General features: G+C 38.4%; 1 protein-coding gene across 5 annotated transcripts in view; it reads left to right on the top strand.

The window, feature by feature from the left end:
• The window catches only part of AFTPH (aftiphilin), a 35,003-nt gene extending 14,629 nt beyond the window's left edge, over positions 1-20,374 (top strand). For 3 of the 5 annotated variants that reach the window (XM_033142735.1, XM_033142736.1, XM_033142738.1), the window contains 8 exons: positions 1,847-1,995; positions 2,546-2,672; positions 3,211-3,267; positions 4,139-4,261; positions 8,175-8,235; positions 9,558-9,641; positions 12,602-12,725; positions 19,274-20,374. In XM_033142735.1, coding sequence (XP_032998626.1) covers positions 1,847-1,995; positions 2,546-2,672; positions 3,211-3,267; positions 4,139-4,261; positions 8,175-8,235; positions 9,558-9,641; positions 12,602-12,725; positions 19,274-19,418 — 870 coding nt within the window. In that variant the 3' untranslated portion in view covers positions 19,419-20,374. The remainder of the gene's footprint in view (positions 1-1,846; positions 1,996-2,545; positions 2,673-3,210; positions 3,268-4,138; positions 4,262-8,174; positions 8,236-9,557; positions 9,642-12,601; positions 12,726-19,273) is intronic. The other 2 variants (XM_033142739.1, XR_004426165.1) reach the window with 2 other exon arrangements.
• Positions 20,375-25,164: the final 4,790 nt, after the last annotated feature.

Below are 25,164 nucleotides of genomic sequence, written 5' to 3'. Positions count from 1 at the left end.
AAAAAAGTAAGTGGCTGGCAGGCAGCAGTGGCATGAGCAAAGATGACAGTACTCCTCACTGGAGCATTCTGACAGGGAAAAAGCACTGAAACCTGCAACCGATTTGCACTTTCAGTTCATGACCCTTCAGCAACCTAAAGCTGTTCTCTGGGTGTAGACCCTGAATGGTCAGGTTGATCATTCCCCCACCAGCATACCATAAGGGACAAAGATGCCTTGGTATGGGCTGGCCTTGCTTAACAACAGTGGGTTGCAGGCATGCTTCTCCCCCAAAGGATATGAGTAGATGCATATCTACTCATCAGTGAGTCATCACAGCCCTCTTTAACAGTTCTGGTCACTAATTTTGGGGCATGGGTGACCCAATTTTATTTTTCCTCTTTCAAAGCAATTGATCAACTGCTGTCAAATCTGAGAGTCCAACTTCATGTGGCTATCCGATATTGGATTGGGACACTGAAGGGCTGCTGAGACTCGTGATGTTGTCAAGCATTGTGAAATGCTGTTTAGAGAACTGATGAAAGTCAGTGTTGACATGGTGACTGTATGACACCCATATTCTGAGCAAAATGCAGTGCCTCATAAAGCATGGCAGCTGCTTTATCTCAGGCATACATAGTTGTTCTTTACCAATAGTTACTGTAGTGTAAAGCATGCAGAACAGTTAACTTGTGATTGCTTTCTGTTACGCTTATTTAATGCAGAGTGTGATCATTATGAAAATTTGGCCTTTGCACAGTGCACGCTTGAAGTTTGCTGCCTTGACACAAAAGCTAGATGGGATTCTTAAAAGCAAAATAAAAATCTTAATATGGAATCTTTAAAGGAGTAACTTTGTGGCACTGTATTTCCAATTAAGTGGTTAAAAGTTATCAGCCCTTCTAAAGATAATACGGTAATATGATTTTTCTCTTTGAAACTTAATGCATTTTCATCTTTAACCTCTCCCCACAGACATAACGTGATTTCATGAGCAAAGGATGTTTGTATGTCCTCATATCTGACTGAAGTGTTGATGCCAACAACTCTCCTGAAATCAATTTAAGACAGGAGTAAAAATAGGAAAGAGGCAAAGCACAAAGGCTGCTGAGATTATTATTATTAATTATTACTTCTATTATTATTTCAATGCCGCTTTATATTTTATAGAACAAATTTCAAAGCAGTTTACATCACATTAAAACATCAAATACAACAATCTAGGAAAAAACCAAATCCAAGCTTCATAAACTAATTCTGTGGAAATTAAAAGCGTTGTTAACACTCACAGGCATCCACAGAACTTGAATGGCCAAAGTCATTGAGCAAAAAATTGTGTTTGGCAGGATACTTTGTGTCTCTTTGTCCTTGACTTTGCAGTTCATATCTGCGGGTGCAGGTTAGGGGACGGTGCCCTTCTCAACTCAGATTTGGGAGTTGGAAAAGGGGGCAGGGAACTTATCCAAAGTGTGGGAACTCACTTGCCCAACTCTCTAGCTTGAAATGTAGAGAGAGAGATTGCTTTGGTGCTGGGCTGCCACCCCAACAGGTGTGTCTTCACAGCACCAAAATAGGATCTTCATTCTTCATTCCAGAGATGAGTTGCACCTCCAGACTGGAGAAAGAAACGGGGGTTTGTCTTGTTGCCCTCACCAGGGAGCAATAGGGCACATGTGAGTGGAATTGAGGCCCACTGATTAGTTATTTCCCAAAGCTCTATCCATTTATTTGCTTGCTTGCTTGCTTTGTTTGTTTGATCTGTGCTTAGGAAATAATATCTAAAGTTTGTAATTTCATATTCTCCTGACTTTGAAAAGCAGTAATTTGCATAATTTTCAACAAGTTGGTTTTGTCTGTTCTGATGCAGACAAAGCTGCTAAGTCGTCTAGAACGAATATTTGAAGCCTGTTTTCCTCCTGTAACTGTCTCTGAAATGGAAGAGGAGATTGCTCCTTTAAATCTCTTGTTGGAAATGAGTAATAAACCTGGGAGGACAGAGGAGGCCTTGTCACAAAGGTATGGACCATTTTTTAATGTGATAGATACATAGAAGCATGTAAGCTTCCAGTGATGTTTTCTGAGGGTGTACAACAGTAATCTTCTAATGGCTGCAAACATCAGTGGATTTTTAGTTACTGCTTGCATTTTGTTTTCTTTAACAAAGCATAATTCAATGTGGTTAGTTTTTAGTGTCTGCTTTTGCTGCCACAGAATAATCTACTTGGTGGGTTTTTGTTGTACTTTTAAGTGATGTGGAAATGAGGTAGTTAAATAGGATGTGGCTTATTACTTACAGTTATATTATTTATTAATACGTTGAATTCCAAGTAGACATCATTTTGTTTGCTGCAGACATCATTTTCTAATTATAAGTTAGAAAAATAATTGTTCTGAGAACCTTATACCACTGTTATCTCCCTAGAGGTTTGGTGTTTGGGCATGTGTTTAATGGGGAATGTTGTTATATGCCAGTAATTTAAAGATGTGGAATGAAGTGGTTAAAACTGCTGAGTTCTAGCATTTCCCCCTCTTCACTGTTTCACTTGATGTATAACTGACTATGTAGGGAACTGCTAGATGTGTGGACAGAGCTTCAGGATATCCACGATGCATATGGATTGAAATATCAGTGGGGTGGCTCCCTCAGCAACAAAAAACTCCTCTGCTCTCTGGGAATCGACACAAGAAACATCGTGAGTTATCCGCAAAGCCAACTAAGCAACAATTTCTTCCATTCTGTTGGTACACAAAATAAGTGTGCGATATTATTCCTAAGAATGTCGTTGTTTATATTAAAATGTATTTATTCTATCAGTTGCCCAAAATCTCTTACTCTTGCGTGACATACAAGAATGACAAACAATTTAAAATTGTCCATGTAATTTTACATAGCAGCAGTAATCTTATATAGTAGCAGTTATGCTAAAATAATCATTTCTAAATTTGAGAATAAGTCTAAAAATCATGACAAGCAGCAAGTAATAATAACTGCTGCACCCAGTAGTTAGGGACTCTTCAGAGTGGGGGTGAGTGGGATTCCGGAGGCTGATGAGGAAGGGATAGTCTCATGTCATGAGTTGAACACAGCTCACATGACATTGACTGCAACCCAAAGATTGTAAGTTACTGCATGAAAATGGCTAACCATTGACCCAAAATTGAGTTGAGGCTAACTGGACTTCACAAATAAAATGTTTCAGTCTAATCAGATGGAAATTTCTTTTGTCTTAGCTCTTTACAGGTAACAAGAAGCAACCTGTTATAGTGCCCATGTATGCAGCAGGATTGGTAAGTTTTAACTATTTCAGGCAGTTTCCTTCGAAAGCCTAGAATTATCTATACTTTCTTGTCAGAAGTAATTGTAGATTTGGTATAATACCTACAGCATGTTTTATAGTCCATAAAAAGAATGATCAGTATTTCGGTATCTTAGCAAACTAGATATATCTTAATTTAAAGGCACTAATATCACCCACTTTGACTGTGGCTGGGCAGAAATGGGTAACAAATTCCTTTACGTTCCCTCCCTTATAGCCGCTTTCAACCGTTTGTTCTTTTTTATCTTTTTAAGTTATGTATGGCATAATCACCTTTTAATTATTAGTTTTTATCCCTTATCTGTTTTAAGTCTTATGTGTTCAGTTTATCCGTTTGTTTTATCTTATGCTGGTCTGTGACTAAAATAAAGTTTGATACTGATACTAACAAATTTATAAAATCATTGTACGGCGCTCCAGTGTCACATGAGCAGCAGTTAAAATAAGGCACATTGAAATGAAGGGGTTAACAGAAATAAGGTGTTGGCTTTTTGTGCTTATGTGGGACCTGTGTTTTCTCTTGGTTCGAATATCAAATAGTTCTGAACTACAATAAAATCAAAATAGTTCTGTAATACAGCAAATTTGGTTAGAAAATCAAAAAGTTCTATACTCCAGTATTTTGTCCCTAAAACAGATTAAGAGTGGCTTTTTGTCATTTCTTTAACATGAATTATAAAAGTCAACTTTAAATAATAATGTTAAGTAGTCAATCAGGGGAATATACAAAAGTGAATCCAGCATTATTGTTGGAAGAATAATTGTTTGTTTGGGGTTTGACTAATTTTTGTGTTTCCTAAAGGGTGGTATTTGAGCAGATTCTGTGATGTCTTAATTTCTAGGGTATGTTAGAGCCTACAAAGGAACCCCTGAAACCAATATCTGCTGCAGAGAAAATAGCTTCCATAGGACAGACTCCACTTGCATCACCAGAGATGAATATATGTACAACTGATCAGTTCCAGGTAAAAAATAACAATGTTTTGCGGCATTGATTCCACCATCAAAGGGCTCTGGGCATATGCCTGTTCAGAACTCATTAATTTGGGGTGGGCGGACTGTTGCTTCTCTTGACAACTTGTATAATGCACCAAACGTCCCCACTCCACCCTACCTTGAGGTCTTGCCCTCATGCCTGAAGAGCCTCATAGCTACATCTCTGGCTGACTGCCAACAGAGAGGAGCCTCAACACTTTGTAATATTCTATAGCGAATGGGCTGTCCTGACCATACAATATACCTAAATAACAGCTTCCAGGAGATTAAAATGGTTATTTTCCTATACCTCTTCTTACCCTTTTCAGTTTTAAAGCTGTTGTGATACTTATAGAAACCACAGGCAAAGATTTTAATCCTTTCCCTATTGCTTTTAATCCTCTTGTGCATTTGAAAGAAGTGCCAGAGTTTATAAAATAACACATTCTATCCTTGAATTTTTTCCCCTCTCCTGCATTTAGATATAGATTATCTTTCCTAGTCCTGTTAAATTCCAGATGATTGGAAAAAGAACAAGTGATTGGAGGAAGTGATCTATAATCTACTTGTATTGAGATTTTGAACATAACCAAAAAGTATAATTGATGCCATTTATTATGTCGGTTTACATCTCTTGTGTTTAAAACCAAAAAAGGGTATCCAAACAGTAGGACGATCAGACTTGCTTCTTTCTACAGGAGTAAGCAAAATACTGAATTTTGCAGAACATGCCTCTAGAGCAGGCCTGCACACTGTACATGGGCCACTTGCAACCCTCCAAAGGATTTTGTGCAGCTTGCAAAAAATGCTTTGTCCATGCCCTTTTGGCCCTAATGGGGAGCTGAGCACTCATCTTGCCTAGCCCCCCTGTTGCCCACCCTACCCCTCTCTCGTTGCAGGCAACTCTCCCTCTCCCCTCGCACTTTCCCGTCAAAACCAATCTTCAGGTCTCAAACAGGGCCTGGAAAAGCCCCCTTGCTGCACAACACTAGCCCTCCTCATGAATCCTTCCTGAGCCCCAACGAGGAAGGAAGGAAGGAAGGAAGGAAGGAAGGAAGGAAGGGGAGCTCCCTTCTGCCTCCAGCTGAGCCCTCCACAGACCTTCCATAAGCACCCCGAAAGATCGACAGGGCGGGGGAGAAACATGGCACCCCAAGAGGACCCACCACTGGGAAGTGTGAATGTTGTGGCCGTGCCAAAGAGGAGGCCACTGAGGGGCAAGAAGGTCACTGAGGGGCGCTGAGATGTTGAGCCACAAAGAAGGAAAACCTGCAGGCCACTAAACCAACCAACTAACAGATTCCCACCTTCCCTCCACAGTTGAGGTTGCCCCCCCTCCAAGAAACAACAAGAAGTCCAAGTAGATAGCAGGGGCACCAAGAACGAAAAGGGGGGGGAGAGATAGAGAGGAGGCAGAGAAAGCAAGAAAAGTACCAACAACAAGAAAAAATAATTTTATTTTTCATTATTACCATTTTTATTTTACATTTTTCTAGCCTCCCCCCCCTTTTCCCCAATCTGTGGCTGAAATTTAGCCTGTTTTAATTTTGCCCCTTCCTACTGCCAAGTTGTGCAGGTCTGCTCTAGAGGTAGATCTGATAAAATATTGCTATTTTCCATTTTATTCCCATTTGGAACAAACATGACAACAATAATTTTTGCCATGAAACGTTAACATTAAAATTTTTTAAAGTCTGATAACTAGAATTAGATCTACATAACAAACTGCTTAACTCACCCTACCTGATTCAAAGCATTGTGTTGAAATTACGCATGATGTATGTGTTTTCTTGCCAGTTTTGGATATGCTCAGAATATCTAGCGCTGGCACATAAATTCTTCTAGTTGTCACCAAATGTTTCAGTAGATGCGCAGATCACTGAACAGATTAGATGAATGGGGTGTATAGACTGTGTGCCTCTCAGCAGAGGACAGACTGGTCATCCATAATAGCAGGTTGGGAAATGTCTTCGTGATTTCTGTGTGTGTATTTCAGTGGCTAGCCCCTTGGTAAGTTAGAGCTCTAGTGTTTGATAATAGTAAACTTCAGAACAAGCTCACATGCAAGTCTTAGAATCTCTCCTAACATAATTGAAAATTTGTGTAGAATGGTCGGAAAATCTCCTCAGCTGCCCTTTTGTCCATTGCACTTGCATTATTTAGATTGTTCTCTATGCTGTAATCATTATGAGCAGCAGCAACAAAAGATGTAATGAAACAATCTGTTGGTACACTTTGATCCGACCTTGCTTTGATGCCTGTTCAAAAAAAGGTGATGCTACAGTTCACTATGAATGTATAAAAGTAGAGGTAGCAAAAAGTAGACGGGCAGCAGAAAATAAAGAGAGGCAAGCCTATTTATGTTAATAATAGAAGGCTTATTCTTGTAGATAAAAAATAATGAAAACTGCAGATAAAAATTACCTATGAAAATTGTCACTTTATTAGGATTCAAAGATACCACTTCAGAAAGAAATCCCAATAAGAGTTTTTGCCTTTTTTAAAAAAAGATTTAAGTATAAACCAGCTTATGGATCTCCTTTTGCGTAGAGAAATCAGATAAGTACCTTCAGACAGCTTTGCCCCCTCTCATTCTTGCTGCAGCTTCCACACTTCAGTCCCTAAACCAATAGATTTACTATACGTGTCTGTTGATTATACAGGTGAAACTCGGAAAATTAGAATATCATGGAATAGTCAATTTATGTAAGTAATTGTTTTCATTAGCTACTGGAGTTTAATATATGAGATAGACTTGTGAAATGCAAAGCGAGATATGTCAAGCCTTTGTTTGTTATAATTGTGATGATTATGGTGTACAACTGATGAAAACCCCAAAGTTGAAATTGTTAATTTGGGGTTTTCATCAGCTTTATGCCATAATCATCACAATTATAACAAATAAAGGCTTGACATATCTTGCTTTGCATGTCGTGAGTCTATTTCATATATTAGTTTCACCTTTTAAGTTGAATTATTGAAAGAAATAAACCTTTCCACGATATTCTAATTTTTCGAGTTTCACCTGTATATGCCTGTTGATTTAGGTTTGCCCATTGGTGTGCAACCAAATAATACTTTTAGTTATTAATAACTTAACAATTATTTTAAGATTAAATAATTATTAAAGAGCATCCCACTGAGCCAGTTTTATCTGTCTGAAGTTGGATATAACTGTTCAGTTGCATTGTAAGTGACTTTAAGGGTTTTCAAAGCTGCAAAACTGATGATGCTGTTACAGGCAGGGGAGTTTTCAGATGGAAGTCACCGGAACTGAGTTCCAGCACCTCTTTGTAGCATACTGGTAGCTGTATAGAGGCACAGTGCCCAGAGCTATGTGTCGGAGGCTTCAGCAGCATGGTGCTTGTGGCTTCGTGTTGGAGGCCATGGGGCAGCGCATCAGAGGCAACATCGTAACGCATCCACAGTGCTCCCCCCAAAAAAAGAAGTGTTCTTCTCACTCTAAAAAAAAGCTCATTAACTTAGGGTTGTCCATCAAAAAAATGGGGAGTTCCTGCACCTCTTTTTCTAGGAAAAAAAGCACTGGTTACATGAAGTTCTGTTTCTGCTGCCCTGATTTTAATCATTCCTGCCAGTGTTAGCTGCCTCTAGTGCCAGAGTGATAGCTCTGCAATGCTGGCATAATATAATGGCCTGTTTCATTGTATTTTGGAAATATTTGCAACACCGCATAAAAATTTCCAGACCAGGCATTCTAGGAACAATCTGTAGACCATAGTTATTCTTAGGTTACATGAAACACTATTTTTATGACTTCTGGCTCATTGTCCTTTGGCTTTTCAGTTGTTGCTTTTTTGCTTGCATGCAAAAGAACTTCATGCGACACATTTTGTTATGCTATGACCTGACTGTAAAATTTGATTTCTGACTTTTCAACTCTAGGAATCTCTACCACCTGTCCAGTTTGACTGGAGTAGCAGTGGCCTTACTAACCCTTTAGATGGTACGTCTCTCCGTAGAGCCTCTAGCACAAGAGCTAGAGTTAAGAAACCTACAAAGTTCAGACAAACATCTCTCTGCTGATTTATTTTATATATATCTGTGTTTGTGTGTGTGTAGGCACACACACACAAACCCCTACACACACACACACACACAAAATTTCTTAACTTTGGGAATTCAGGCTTTCTTTCTGTTTAGTTATGCACTATTTAAAGCAGTCTGTAGTGTTTAAGAACAAGGTAATACACCATTTTGCTAAATTTGTGTTGCATACACGCAACCACATTACATGTTCTACGAATGGAATAGTTAAACAATTTTTGTTTAGTTTACATCTCTCACCTCAACAAACCCTTGCCTGTTTAGACTTTTGTAAAGTTTGAAATGGCATAGTCAAATGTGTAGTTGTGCTTGCTTTCAAGCACAGTTTTTAACATAACCTGTTTGCAAAAGGAAGAGTTTTTAAATTTTTAGTTTTAAAATGTGCATATATTTTATCAAAGCTTCAAAATCTAAAAGCCTCTAAATTTAAACTAGGGCTAGTAGATAGTGACATAGTTTCCTAGCCATTTGTTGAACTTGTCATAATTACTGGCCATACCAGTGACCTAAAAACACTGCTATACAATGTTTAAAGATGTAACCACATTTCGGTCCATATCATAGTGCTGAAGGAAAGCCTGGATGGACTCTCTTGCTGTTGTCTGGTGTCTTATTACTGCAGTCAATTCATCTTGCTTTCTTTTAACAATTTCTTTAAAATGTGTATATCTGATTTTTCTGTTTCAGTATTAAAGGGGAACAATGTAGTTTGCCACCAAGGAGCTGGATGTAATGAGAACCATTGTTACCAATATTCATATTTTGTTTTGCTAACCTACTGACAATCTGCTACTTTAAGCTATAGATACAATTTGTCAGTCTCTTTAAATTATGTAGAGAACATAACATGATTTTGAATTAGAAGAATTGTTTGGAATTTTAAAAAAAAATGTTTCCCTTTAATTAATCCCTTTAATCTGGATCTCTGGTTCTGTCCATTTTTCTAAACAATGTTGGCTACTTTTTAAGTTGTTAGTGTTGAATTCCTTGCTGCATTTGTACATTAGAATGTACACTGACTTGTTAACATCTTTAGAACCTACAAACTAATATTGTAAGCACTATTATGTGAATTCTTTTTTTATCAAACAAAACTATGTAATGAGTACTAATTATAACTGGCATGTTCAAGTGTGTGTCTTACCCCCTTTTTACACATAAATCCCTCCCTTGGCTTACCTTCTATATGGCTGCCTACCAACACGGTCACTGAATTTCAAGCTAGTGGAGGTTCCACTCTTCTGAACCTTGATTTCTTTGGGCCCGTGGATGACAGTAGCTCTAGCACCACCACCACCATCCCAGGTCAGCAGAGTGCTACACTGCAAATTTAATCTCTTAACATTCTTACTAAAAGCATGAGCCGCACTATGTGACTTTCCTACAAACAAGAAGAATGTCTGTGCTCCAGTTTTCTTTTAAGATGCCCGCCTTCAATAGTCCCCCTTTCTATCATTTGCCTCCAGTAGTTAGTTAATACTATTTGGTTGGTACTCTAGAATGTTGAGCAAAGAATGGATTCTAAGAAATTTAAGAACTTGAAATGCTTCAATTTTAATTGTGGGCTAAAATCTTGACGTATCCCACTTGAAAATGCAGTTGGAATAAAATCCTAGTATTCCTGAGAATATGTTGCTCACTTGAAAAAATCTTAAAACTATGATTAATGCACTTGCTCAGGGGTCTCATTAATCTTAGTACTTAACATCTTAAGATAACCAGTAGATGGCTGCAATTTCTTCTTGCAGTAATGAAGTTTACAAACAAGATCTTACACCTAGCTATTTTATAGATAAGCTTTGCTGTTGTCATTTAAGGCAGTATAAATGTATGGTAGTTCTGCATGACAATGCCTTAAATACTGTATTTTAATCTTTGAGTTGAAAAAAAACTGCAAATTTAGAAGAAAAACCTGATTAGTTATAGCATATCTTTTTACAGAACAGTCTGCTTCAGTTTAATTCTCTTGAAAGATAAAGCTGTTTCTCACTTTACCTTGAATTATTAATCTGTTGGGAAATCAGAATGCAAAGAGATGTGGTTACTAAAGGAGTGGCATCTAGTAAATCCTGCAGCTGCAGGATTATTGAACAAAGGTGGGGGAACCTGTGTTCCTTCTGATGTTGTGGTTCTTTCAACTCCTATCACTCCCAGCCTGCATCACCAATGGCCAGGGATGATGAGAGTCATAGTTCAACAACAACTGGAGGACCACAAGTTAGTCACTTTGGAACAGAAGGTGTGAACACACTTCCCATACCCTTGTACAGCCCTCTGCTTGGAGTTCATGTTCCTTGATAGAGCAGAGTTTGCCCATGCACTTACGGGGTGGGGAGAACAGGACTCCATTATGATCTGTAGAGATTTTTTTCATGGGTGGAAAGATCACATCCTTGATTTTTTTTTGTTTGTGTGTGAGGGTTCTTATATGTCATTGTCATGATTACTTTTTCACTTCTAGTGTTTATGTTTCAGAACTACTTGATCATATTTTCTGGAAGTCAAAAGTACAGTAACTTCTTGAGTTTTGTATGGTAGTTTGATATAAAACTTCACACACAACTTTTAAATCCATCTATGCATTCCACAGTATTGATGATTATTAGTAGACATTTTTGGCATCTAGTAAAATAAAGTTTGACTACTTCTGATACATTCATTTGGAGTGATTATAAAGAAGGCACCTTATCATTTATTATGGGTTTTCATTAGAATATTGTCAGCAAATTCGCAGATGTCATCATTGCCTGTAGGTTTTCTGGCTTGTTTCTTGGAAAGTCATTTGCTTCTAGCCTGCAGCTCTCTGTGTGGGTTATGTATGTAATTGTGTGTGGTGTGTGTATGTTTTGCCTAAGCTAGGCGCTTGATCTAAACTTGGTTGCCTAAATTTCCTCAATCTCATTAAGGTTTTTATAAATATACACACTTCTATGAAAATCCTTTTCTTTTGTTAGCTGCCTTTTAATCATTTTGGTGAAAGGCGATTTTTTTTTAAATATATGCATTTAAAATATATGTATATATTCTTTATGGGTATTAGTAGACACTTTTAGATGATATTGATCTATGGCACCAGTTTTTTAAGCACTTTAGTGAAATGATTGCAGTATCAGAACATGTAGTAGTAGCAGTTATAATAATCATATGCTAAGGTAATAAATTTTGCCTAATGAGTGTAGTTGACAAATGGCTTGAAAATACAAAGTGGTGCAACATGTTACAAATCCATCTTACATATTGGAAATTTCATTTGTGATTTTTAAAATCTTAAATACTTACAGCTTTATTCAGTGGCATACCTTAATGGGATTTCTGAAGCTTTGTTTCTTGTAATGTTATTATTTCTGTATGTGACTCTTCAGAAGACCTGGGCCTGTTCTATTTAAGAGTTCTGTAAACATCTGACAGTATTTCAAATGTATTCTGTATTTTAATTTGAGATTTGAACATGGGACTGTTTCAGTTGAATTGATCGCAAGTTTGAAGTGGATATGAGATGCAAGTGCTACTCCATCTTTGCCTTAACTGAAGGATTTTCTACTTGATCACACTACGTAACAGATAGTGTCACCCTTTAACCTTCATATGAATAATTTCTGATGAAAGTTTTGTTGTGGTATATCTTGGAGTCCTCATCAAAATGATTTTTTTAAAAAATGGGTGGGTGTCTTCCCATTTTTGCCATTTTGAACTCCTAGGTGTCTCAGCTTTAAAAACTGAATTCCATCAGTTTGTCCAAATTATATTACATATTTCTAAAAGCTTGTTTTGAGATATTTCATTGAACCCTGAAATCCACTCTTTCCATAATTGTGTCCAAATAAAAGGTGAGAAACAAATAAGAAGATTGAGAAATTGTTTATACTTTAGTGAAGAGAAAAAAATTGCATGAGGACTTCAAATACTCTCTACTTGCACGTTCTACAGAGACAGTGGAATGGAAATAGAAGTTAAAGAATCAATGTGTAGCAATGAAATAATGTTCTAAATAATAATGTAAAGCCTTGGAGGATTTTGGTATAAGAAGAAAATGATTATTCAAATTTGCTTTTCACTCCTGCCCTACATCTTGTATGCCAGTTTTATCTGCAACTCCAATTCTCTGAGTAGTGCATGATGAAAATTAGCAAGTTGTATCTCAATCACATATTAGACATTTAAGTAGCTCAGATGTTTACAGAAGATGGAAATACAGTATCCTAAATTGCAGTTGAACATGTGACACTTGTTTCCATCTATCACTGATTATAATTTTATGCTATAAGGTGTGGATCCAGAACTGTATGAGTTGACAACTTCAAAGCTGGAAACCTCCAACTCCACCAGTAAAGTGACTGATGCATTCGCAAAGCTAATGTCCACAGTAGAGAAAGCAAGCACATCAGCAAGGTAAATCACTCTGATTAGTGACCCTTATTATTGGAAGTTAAAGCTTGTTCAGTAACTACAGCTCAAATATCACCTAATGCATGATGATAACTTCAGTTTCATAATAGATCTCCTTAGATCTCTATTGCTGTACTACTAGTATATATTTTTCAGAGATTCTGTTCTACTTCTAATGTCACAATTAAATCCATTGGATTGAAATGAGTTGTCAGAACTGTTGCTTTTAAAGTTTTCAGCCTATCCACAATGGTATGCAGCCTTCTAGTGGCTCATCTGCGCTGCTGAAAGCTCACTTGTAAGCCACAAAGCTGACATTTCCCATGTTATAAACGGTGAGTGACAGCAGGAACGTAGCTTCTAGTTGAAAGCAGAAATTGCCTTCGATGTGAAATGCCTTGACACTTTTGCAAACATGCGTATACTCTCTCTCTTTCACACACACACACACACACACACACACCCCTCAGCTACTGCATAATCCCCATTTTTGTGCAAACCCTTATTTTCTGCATAGCATAATAAGCAGCCATCACTTATTGACTAACTGTTTCTAGGAATCTAGAAACAGAATCTGATTTGTTCCCATGTAGGGGATGGGATGGAAGACTGCAAGTAGACTATCTAGTAGAGTCCACTGGTCTGTAATCTGAAAGTAGGATAATGGACTTTGCTCAGGCTATGCTTATATGCATCACACAAATCACATCTGATTTGTGTGTTACGCCTATTTGTTAAAACATTTATATCCCACCTGTCCTTTAAAAAGCAAGTATGTAATATAGAATAAAAGTACAACAGAGACATTTCAGATTGTGAATATGGTAGCACTGCTTCCCTAGGAATGTGTGGCACTCTTGTGAGTTGCACATTATGTAGCTCCATGCACAGATACAACATGTGAGATGACTGTGCTTGTTGACAGGTGCTTGGATACTAAAGTAGTGAGTTGTGCCAACTTGCATGTGCTGTGAATACTCATTTTAGTTTTGATCAAACAGCAAAGATTTGAGGTGATGCAAAACATTGGTTTTCATTAAGTCAGCTCACAAATTCAAAAGTAGCAAGTTGTCATGAGTTAAACGGAAAGTATACAGAGAACAGCTGTAGCATGGAATGCATGAGGCTCTTACAGAAGTTAACAAATGGTATGTGTGTAACTATTATTGCGAGAGCCCTTTACACACGTAACATTTACTCCTGTAATGGCCTCATTTTCAGAACTATTTCTCTGCTGTGTTACATTCAGCTGTTTGCCACTAGGGGGGAGTGCTAAGCCTTAATGAATCTTTGCTCAGGTCATTTTCAACTTTGCTTTTCATCGGTTTTGATATAAGAAAAGTGAAAATGCAGTGTGTCCTCCTCCTGACACTTTTTATTTTTTGTTTTATTTTTACTTACACTGTAGCCTTCAAAATAGAAATCTAAAGGCTTCAGTCTTTCATGCCAGAACATTCCTTGCCTCCACTACTTCTGTACAATGTAGAGATATTACCCCCAAAAGCTTAACCTCATAATATTTTTGCCAAGTGCATAGGGAGTTGAAGACCTCTTTATTTATGCTGACTCTTCATAGGTTTGCAATGACCTGGGTTTTTCTGACCTGGTAGAGATGGACAAAGAGAAGGGGGGGGGTAAAATGTGAGTGAAGTACCAAAGGCAGGAGGTGGGCAGTGAGAGATCATCTTGGTACAAAGATACAAAATTAGCATGAATGCTGCTCTTCCAAAGTACAAGAATTGTTTGTTGTAAACATAAGTGTGATACACTATCCTGTGAATGTGTCCTTTATGTTATATTGTCTAATCTACTCTTAGGTGTGAGTTGCACATAACATAGATGTTGTACATGGTGGCAGCTGAAGGAGAGTGTGTTGTTGAACCTTGTTAGACCCTGTCCTTTGCTCATGGCACTGCTGGAGGAAATATTCAGGGTGGACAGAAACCTTTTATGAACTGTCCTGCTTAGCTTGTCTGTGTGGGTGGAGTTACTATGGAACAGCTGGGACCACATACAAGTTTCCAGCATTGGGCACATCTCAGTTGCTAAATAAATACTCACTTTGAATTAATGTTTATCCTCTAAACCACAAAAGCAGTAGGGAGAGAGACAGGGGGGAAAAACTATTCACAAGGATGTCTATTTAAGCAGGGGGGTGTACATAAAGCAGACAGAGTTGCCATGTTTAAAATTCCATCTCTCTTAGATTAGAATTGTAATTAAGGCCTCTGTGCTGCTAGTTGAAATGAAGGAATTCTAATATATTGTCTTTTTCACTTGAGGGAAAAAAAAGATCATAATGGCTTATTTCATTTCAAGAATAAATGTTAGAACAGTACTAGTTTTATTAATAGAATACTATGCATTGCAAAATAAGGCCCTTCAATTCTTGGGAGCAGCTTCTTGGGACACATGAGAGGCTGCAATAGGGAAGAGGGCATAGAAGTCCCATTCCACTTACAGTGTTTTGGATCTGAGCTAATGTATCATATATATCAAAGGAAGTTCAGATCTATGATGTAAGTAGAATATGCTTATTAAAGATGACATCAAAACTCACTCAAATGAGGTTTGTTCAGTCCAACCATAGCTGAATGTGACAAAAAATACTGTATTCCCCCCTTTTTTGGACAGTAGGAATTGTGGATGTTCCATACAGCCTGTTTATTCACACTGTTTGGTTCTTACCCTTCACTTTCTAGTGCTATTATCTGTTACTTATTTTCTAACCACAAAAAGTCTAGCAAGGAAGATGATGAGAAATCCACTGGAAAGTGCATGATAATAACCGCTAGTTGACAAGGTCACATCTAACCTTCACATAATTTGAGATTTCAACAAGGACTAGAACTTCCAGACACTTTTTATATGATTTGGCATTCCTTTATGATACCTACCATCCTTTTCAAGAGCCTGGGAAATCTGGAACTGTGTTTGATGATCTGATGAAGTTGATCGTCTTTACATGGACTTTATTATTTTAACTCATGTAAAACTACTCATTCTACATGCCTATTTTATAGTTTTGTTTGTCACTTTTTAATTTTTGTTGTTATAATTGTCAATCCTGTTTTATAAACACTATAAAATGAAATAATAATACAACCTCTGGATGAATATATCCAGATGAATACTTAGTAAATAGGCAGCATTTTATAACCCCCACAATCTTTTTGTGAACATAATACACTTGAATGCTCAGAAAATAGCTAGTCTGGAGGCTCCCTGTGTTCACTTTTTCCATGTTGTGCCTCTTTACTATGCTGAAACTTTACCAGTCTGTCTGAGCATATTACATACTATGCAGCTATCTGCAAACAAGACAGCCTGGATCAAAGATGTCTGCCTGCCTTCGTTAAAACTATTATCGACAGTTTGTAACTATCTAGGTAACTTTCCTTTTTTGGCTTCTCTCTTAAAGGATAACTATCTGGAGTCCCAGGGGCTACATTTCAGCCCCCTGCATAGCTTCTAATTCCATTTTGCCCAGAACAAAGTAACACAATAAAATCATATCTCCCAAGTCCCCGCACCCCCAGAGTAGAAAGTGAAATGTCCTGTATGTCCATATATTTCAGGGGCCTTTGTTAATAGGCTGTCTAAAATATAAGACTCATTCCCTGAATATGTAGCACAACTATATTTATTGTGCATAATCAAGGTACAGGAAAAGGGCTCCTAATACCTCAGTGTGAACAGTGAAGGTCTGAGCAGAATTCACCCTTCTTGTTTTACATTCCTGTCAGAAAGTCAGACCTTGGTGTTTGACATCCTCATGGTGTAAAGTCCTCTCAGAGCAGTGTAATTATATCCTCTTGAGCAAAGAAAGCGGGGTTAGAATCATTGCTTTGGAGCCATAGCCACAAGTTTATGGTGGTTACAACGCACAAGTTTGCAATGCAAACCTGTAATAAATTTGTTTCTTTGCACAGTAGCTCTATGCATTTAGGTATCTTGAAGTGTGCATTGATGGCAATCTGCAGAAATGCAATATTTGTTAGTCTTAACCTGCACTACAGAACAAAGATGAGCCCTGAAGATGTCACAAAAATAGAATGGGGGGGGGAGTTTCTTGATTTGTAGTAGACAAAATTGCATAACAGTTGTACAATGGATTCTTTGACTTGGCCCAGAAATCATAAGAAGCCACTCAGTGAAAAAGTCCCTATAGTTTATCTACTGGGTTGTGCATAATGGGAAATGAAATGATCACTGGCAACAAGTAGAATACATTTGCCACATTGCCACCCCCTCTTCCTCATGAAAACTGGAGGAGCGGGGTGTACTACAACTACCGATGTGATCCTGGCTCTGCAAATAAGTGTGAATAAATATTTATAGATTGCATTTCTACTGTACAGTTGGTTACATGTTTGTAACAAGTATGTGGTATTGGGTATGCTGGTGGTTGCTGAAAACCAGATAATGTATAGATTAAAAAAAAAATCACAAAAGGCACTCAGGCACACACAAATACATATAAATTGTGTTTTTACTCTTACACTGCCACTTTAGAAATAATCCCAGTCTTAATTGGCTTGCACTCTGCCATCAGAATCTAGTAATCTAGAATCTAGTCCTCATCAAACTCTAGTAAAGGGAAGAGGTATTCAAGCATTCTTAGCTGAGTGGCGCAAGCTTTTGTGTAATACTGCAATAAAGCACATTGGCACTTCAGAAACTCTCATAAAGTTATTCACTGCAATCCCCCACATGACCCATCTGTTTACAATGTCATAAAAGGGGCCCCCATCCCTAAAACCTGGTCCTCCTCAAAGATAGTCTCAATTCCAAAGCTACTCAAGGGCAGCCGTAAGGTAGGACTAGACACTGAAAGGACCTATCAGAAGTGAACATAGACCGCTGGTACCAAAATATATGGGAAAGTTAGCCAACCAACTCAAACTAGCACAGGGACAAACAAAGGACACCTTCACCCTGGTGTGGCTCAACAGGACAATTACCTATCCCTCCCTCCCAACAGCATACAAATCAAAATGGTGGCTAACCTGACCCAACAACCTACACCCCCCCACACACATACAAACAAGCCACACTGCAATCAGCTGAACACAGCCAACCAAACTTGGGACCCCCTGACCCCCTGCATTATCAATAAAAAGAAATAAATACATAAAAAAGGCCTAGCCACAGGATGCTGATACAAACCCTCTACACTAATAATAGGCAACAGACCAAAAGAACAATACCCCATCTCTCTTTCCCAGTTCCCCCCAAATGCAAGACGTCTGTGACAAAAGTGTCTCACACTAAATGTAAACGAACTGTGAAAAAGACTAGGAATTGAAAGTTGAGACAATAGATGTACCTTTCCCTCTTTATCTGTTCATTTTGTAACACAAAAAACTTGTAATAAAAACTAATTTAAAAAAATTATTCAGTATATTCCTTAGATATATATTTTGTGGGTAAACCAAGCTAATGAAAATACAGTTCTCTCCTGGCATTGTTTAGGAATGTGTTCCTGCAGGTATACAAGCTGGTATTATACAGCAAAACTTTATGTGTTGAAACAATTAGAAGAAAAGAGACATTTCTTCAGTATTGCAACTATATGTAAGAGGTTATTACTTGAAGAAAGTACAGGCTAGATTGGTTCATAGACTGTATCTGTGTAGCCTTGTACAAATAGTAAACTTTTGCCCGTGGGGCGGGCAGAGCAAAATGGGCAGTTATTTGTGGTATCTTGAAATCAACCTTTCTGCAGTCACCTGTGCTGACATTTCCCTTCTGTTCTGTGCCATGTCCATTTAAGAATTCCTTTGCGAGTTGTGCTGCAAAGAGTCTGCACTTCTAAAATTGTAAACTAAACACAAGATTCTAATGAAATAGGGATAACTGATATCACTTTCTTCTTTAGAAGTCTGAACTTTAGGGACTTTGGGGGTTAGAGTGGACTGCAAGAAACACCAGGTTCTAGTCACAGTAACATGCTCTCTCTGTTTAGTGTTCATGAATTTCAAAAGTAGAGATTTGGGGGGGGGGGGATTGTCTCACGTAAGGTTTTTTTTGTATCCTCACTTCCCTGTTCAGCCATGGTTGAAAGGTATTTCATCCTCTTAAGCTCCTGGATATGCTCAGGTACAAATTCTGTATCTTCTATAGGGAAACATTTGGGCTAAGATGACTTTCTCTATTCAGGTATCTTTCCACAGTGATGTTAACAAACATGATATAAAATTCAAGAGTTCAACAGATTTCAAATTCTATTTCCTTTCACTTGTGGATACAGTAACTTAAGGGTTTTGATTTCATATTTAGTTAATAGGTAGTGGGATTTGATCCTCTAGCAGTTGTGTTAAGGACCTGTTAACAGTTCAGAATGAAGCACTGAATTTACATGAAGTTCTGGATGTGAGGAGAGAACCAGTTTCCCCATTGCCAGGGTTGTAATAAGCCCCATATACTAAATAGCCATGTGAGGCAATATTGAAGTATATGGCGCAACTTTCCTTCAGAGAGGTTGCCTTATGTGAAGACCTTTCTCTAGCAATTCTGAGTAACTTTTCTTTTAACTTTTTTTTTAATAGAAAGCCCAAAAAGGAAGAACAACTCAGTGAAGAGGCTGCCAAGGTGATTTCTAGCCTTCCTGACTTATCTTTCATGCATGCCAAGGTGTTGATGTTCCCAGCCACATTAACACCTTCAACAAGTTGCCAAGGCAAGGTAGACTAAGGTGAAGTGAATTGGACAATTTCCATTGATTCTTGCCCTAGCCCCCCTTTCTGGGCCCTATTGAAGTGATCTTGCTTCAATTAAAAATTATTCAAGTTCAGATGATTTGTTGGTAAGCAGCACTAGAAAGGTATACATACTTATGTATATTTATTTACATATTGGAGTCCTAAATTTATATTAGACAAATGTAAATAACTGGAGAGGATTGAACCTTTTTTGAAGATTTATCCTTTTTTGTTGTGTTGGGGTGTAACCATTTTGTCTTTGTGGAATACACTGGTAGTGTCCTTCTTACAAAACTTTCTAAACAATTTTTAAAAATTGAAATTTCCAACTTTTGCTCTTCATGAAATTTCCCTTGCCTCCCACCCCACCCAATTTAATAACTCACCCTTGATGAAAATCCTTTTACTGAAAGCTTTAAACCTTATGTTCTTTCAGTAGTTTTCTTTTTTGCAGGGGTGGGATGGGGCTAAGTGGTTGATTTTTTTTGATTTTTAGCTTTTTGACTTCTAACAGTGTGGATTTATCATCATTGCCTTTCAAGAGGTTTGCTGTCAATTCTCTTTAGTTAAGTGATCACTGCCTAAGCACTTGATTCTCGAGATCTATGTGTTAATCAATTTGGTTTGGGATGGAAGGACCAAAACTGTCTAAATGTCTTACACTGAAATATACCTGTTACATTTTTGTTGTTGTACCACTATCCCTATATTTTGATTTTGCACAGTGTAAATTTGACATAATCATAGATTGCTATGGTTTAGGCTGTATGTACAGTAAAACTATGGGTTGTAAATGTTTGGGGAAATTCCTATGGAAAAAAAGAGAATGCTATGTAGAACAACCTCTAACAAGGTTTATGTGCATGCCTGAGGTCTTTTTGAAATTTCAGTGTATAAATTTCCTCTTAGCTTACACAAAATAAAAAATAAAGTTATATAGTCTGTTAACGTGTGTAGTAATATTGTTTTTCTTCCTACTTTTACAGTACTGCCAAAGGCAGTAGGAATATCACATTTTCAGAGAGAAAAAGTCTACTTGCAGATTATTAACTCTGTACCTTAACAAAAAGCACAGGGTTGGGGTTTTTAAAGAGCCAATAATCTCTGGGTTATTTGTGGGGCATAGGAATTAGTTCATATTTTCCCCCCAAATATAGTACGGCCCCCCACAAGGTCTGAGGGACAGTGCACCGGCCCCCTGCTGGAAAAGTTTGCTGACCCCTGGGCTAGGTCAAAGAGGTTGGTGGTCACTTGTAGGTTGCTCACACACTTCAAAACTCTCCACATAAGGGGCACACTCATTGTGACATACAGTATAATCTATAACACTTCTACCTTGTGCAGAGAAAAAGGTAAGGTTCCCTGCTAACTTTTTCTGTCCAGTGCCATTACAAATATCCTTTCATAGAGCAGTGCTTTGTAGTTTCTCATTTTGCCTTTTCCCCTCTGGATGCTCCCTAAAAACCCAGACACATAGTGATGTGTTACAGTTATGCTTCAAGACAGTCTAGGCAAAAACATTCCTTTTTAAACCAGGCCTTTGACTTTTAACAATATATGGCCTTTTAGAATGGGTGGCGTGTTTTAATGTATTTTTTTCTCCTGGTTTTTAATGTATGCATTTATAAAAAGTTGTTTTGTAAGTTGCTTTGAGTTGTTGTGGTATAAAAAGAGCTACTGATACCTTTAATTTATAATTATAATACTTTGTTCTGTCTTAACACCATACTCTCTATAGTGTTGATTGCTTCTCAATACGGAATGAAATTTTTGGTCAGAATTTTGCATTAACAATGTTTTGTTAAGATATTAACTCTCTTAAATACCGGCTATACAGGCACAGCCTTCTGAATGCCAATAACAGCAACATCAGATCATCTTATTTTATTTCCATTGCATCTCTTTCTTGTGTCCCAAATTGTTTTGCCTCTTCATATTCCCACCAATTGTGAAAATAGCTACCCATATAAGCCACATTTTCTAATAAGTTGTGGCCAGTAGGGCAGTGTTAATACAAAGCCACTATGCAGGAAACCCCTGCAGTGCTGAACTCACTCTTGTAAAAAGCCCACCTGCTTTAACAATTTGTGGAATATATTCTCTATAAAGCTGATAATTAATTAGTAATAATGTTCTTCTTTCTTCACACTTCTAACACCATGTGCTGCATGGTAAAAATAAGTGCTTTTGTTTCCATGCCCTAAAATATTTGGTAAAAAATAATTCACCCTAGTGGTATAGTTGCAGAAAAGAACTATATAGCTATTGTATCAGGACGGTGGTTGAGAGTTAACTCAAGAGTCAAGGCTAGTAGGATAAGCTATTGAAGGCTTTCCAGGAGGGGGATGGAGTAGGAATGCCAGCTGCAAGCTGAGAGCTTCTGTCTTCACACAATTGCCCTTAGTGGCAGCTGCCCATTTGTCTTGATGTGCAAGGGCTGGTGCTCCAACAGAAAAAGGAAGGAGACAAGGAGAAGGAGGTTGTCTGATAACTAATGTCCAAACACAGACTGTTCGCTTCTAGTTAGCTATCCTCTTTATCATAAGTCTTCTTTTTTGTAGTTACCTTTCCTCACTCCGTCCTGATAGGACAGAAATCATGGTCAACGTGTCCTTTTGTTTTAAGCTTGGTTACAGGCTTTCTCTTTATTCTTACGCAGATTCTCTCTTTCTCTCTCTGTTTAATATGTTTAATATAGAGAAAGAGTGAAAGTGGTATAGGACAGTGATAGGCAACTCAATCCAGCCCAATTCCAGAAACACCTTTGCCATACAGCTCAGGTGCTATTTTGCATTCAAATGCGGTCAAGGCTCTGTAGATGAGAGCTAAGACCTTCAGAAACCTCTGCTTACTATGGCCACAAGCGCTAATTTTCTTCTGCAGTAGGAAGTGCTAATATTACATCAAGCTTCATGTGATGTTTCTGTTGGTTGGCAAGGAAAAAATACGTATATGAAAAGGAGAATTCCAGAATGCCAAGTTCCAAGTTTGGGGCCATTACTCTTTGGTGAGATAACCCCAGCAGAGATTTAAATTCTCAAAATATGCAGCAAAGTAAAGCATGCAAATATAGGCTGTTAGACCTTTAAAATAAACCTTTTATGTTGCTTCCAAAGTTCTCTCTCTTCCCCTGGTATGGAAAAAGACCACATGTTTGGTAAGTTAAGAATGGCTTACTTACAAACTCTTCAAAGGTCTGGTTCATGTGCTCATCAGTCAGGCAGTAAAACTTGGCTTAGTTACAGTGGTGAAAGTTGCTAAATTATTGGCATAGATACTCAAGGAAGGATTGTTAGAGCCATGCAGTCTGAACTTGGAGCAACCATCTCAAACCTTTTTACACATTGCACTTCTCTGGTAGACTGACAATAGGCTTGACTAGCTTCATCTCAAGGTGAGAGGTTATGATTTAGCTATGCCTATGGTGTTAACCCCTTCATGGATCACTGCCTTGTCGTGGCGAAGGGGCTTGAATTACTCAGGCAAGCTATGGACAGGTCAAGATGGACAGGTCATAGCGGAGAGTTTGGACCAAACGTGATCCACCTGGAGAAGGAACTGGCAAGCCGCTCCAGTATCCCTGCCAAGAAAACTCCATGGACAAAGACAACAGGCATATAAAAGATATGACGCTGGAAGATGAGCCCCTCAGGTCGGAAGGCGTCCAACTTGCTACTGGGGAAGAGCGGAGGACAAGTACAAGTAGATCCAGAGCTGATGAAGCGGCTGGGCCAAAGCCGAAAGGACGCTCAGTTGCGGATATGCCTGGAAGCGAAAGGAAAGTCCAATGCTGTAAAGAAAAGTATTGCATAGGAACCTGGAATGTAAGAACCATGAACCTTGGTAAGCTGGATGTGGTAAAAAATGAGATGGCAAGAATAAACATTGACATCCTAGGCATCAGTGAACTAAAATGGACAGGAACGGGCGAATTCAGTTCGGATGACTATCATATCTACTACTGTGGGCAGGAATCCCGTAAAAGAAATGGAGTGGCCCTCATAGTCAACAAAAGAGTGGCGAAAGCTGTACTGGGATGCAACTTCAAAAATGATAGAATGATCTCGATACGAATCCAAGGCAGTCCTTTTAACATCACAGTAATCCAAGTTTATGCACCAACTACCAGTGCTGAAGAAACCGAAATTGATCAATTCTATGAAGACTTACAACACCTTATAGAAATGACACCAAAGAAGGATGTTCTTCTCATTATAGGGGATTGGAATGCTAAAGTAGGAAGTCAAGAGATAAAAGGAACAACTGGCAAGTTTGGCCTTGGAGATCAAAATGAAGCAGGGCAAAGGCTAATAGAGTTCTGTCAAGAGAACAAGCTGGTCATCACAAACACTCTTTTCCAACAACACAAGAGACGACTCTACACATGGACATCACCAGATGGGCAACATCGAAATCAGATTGATTATATTCTCTACAGCCAAAGATGGAGAAGCTCTATACACTCAGCAAAAACAAGACCTGGAGCTGACTGTGGCTCAGATCATCAGCTTCTTATAGCAAAATTCCAGCTTAAACTGAAGAAAGTAGGAAAAACCACTGGGCCAGTAAGATTCAATCTAAATCAAATTCCTTATGAATACACAGTTGAAGTGAAGAACAGGTTCAAGGATTTAGATTTGATGGATAGAGTACCTGAAGAACTGTGGATGGAGGCTCGTAACATTATACAGGAGACAGCAACGAAAACCATCCCAATGAAAAAGAAATGCAAGAAAGCAAAGTGGCTGACCAATGAGGCCTTACAAATAGCGGGGGAGAGAAGACAAGCAAAATGCGAAGGAGATCGTGAAAGATACAGGAAATTGAATGCAGATTTCCAAAGAATAGCAAGGAGAGACAAGAGGGCCTTTCTAAACGAGCAATGCAAAGAAATAGAGGAAAATAACAGAATGGGAAAAACCAGAGATTTATTCAAGAAAATTGGAGATATGAAAGGAACATTTCGTACAAAGATTAACACAATTAAGGACAAAAGTGGAAAGGACCTAACAGAAGCAGAAGACATCAAGAAGAGGTGGCAAGAATACACAGAGGAATTATACCAGAAAGATATGGAGGTCTCATACACCCCAGGAAATGTGGTTGCTGACCTTGAGCCAGACATCCTGGAGAGTGAAGTCAAATGGGCCTTAGAAAGCCTGGCTAACAACAAGGCCAGTGGAAGTGATGATATTCCAGCTGAACTATTTAAAATTTTAAAAGAGGATGCTGTTAAGGTGCTGCACTCAATATGCCAGCAAGTTTGGAAAACTCAGCAGTGGCCAGAGGATTGGAGAAGATCAGTCTACATCCCAATCCCAAAGAAGGGCAGTGCCAAAGAATGCTCCAACTACCGCACAATTGCACTCATTTCACACGCTAGCAAGGTTATGCTTAAAATTCTACAAGGCAGACTTAAGCAGTATGTGGACCGAGAACTCCCAGAAGTGCAAGCTGGATTTCGAAGGGGCAGAGGAACCAGAGACCAAATTGCAAACATGCGCTGGATTATGGAGAAAGCCAGAGAGTTCCAGAAAAACATCTACTTCTGCTTCATTGATTATGCAAAAGCATTTGACTGTGTCGACCACAGCAAACTATGGCAAGTTCTTAAAGAAATGGGAGTGCCGGATCACCTCATTTGCCTCCTGAGAAATCTCTATGTGGGACAAGAAGCTACAGTTAGAACTGGATATGGAACAACTGATTGGTTCAAAATTGGGAAAGGAGTACGACAA

This window comes from Lacerta agilis, chromosome 3, assembly GCF_009819535.1.
Source record: "Lacerta agilis isolate rLacAgi1 chromosome 3, rLacAgi1.pri, whole genome shotgun sequence".
Classification (NCBI taxonomy): Eukaryota; Metazoa; Chordata; class Lepidosauria; order Squamata; family Lacertidae; genus Lacerta; species Lacerta agilis.
This window is presented reverse-complemented; position numbering and strand designations above follow the sequence as displayed.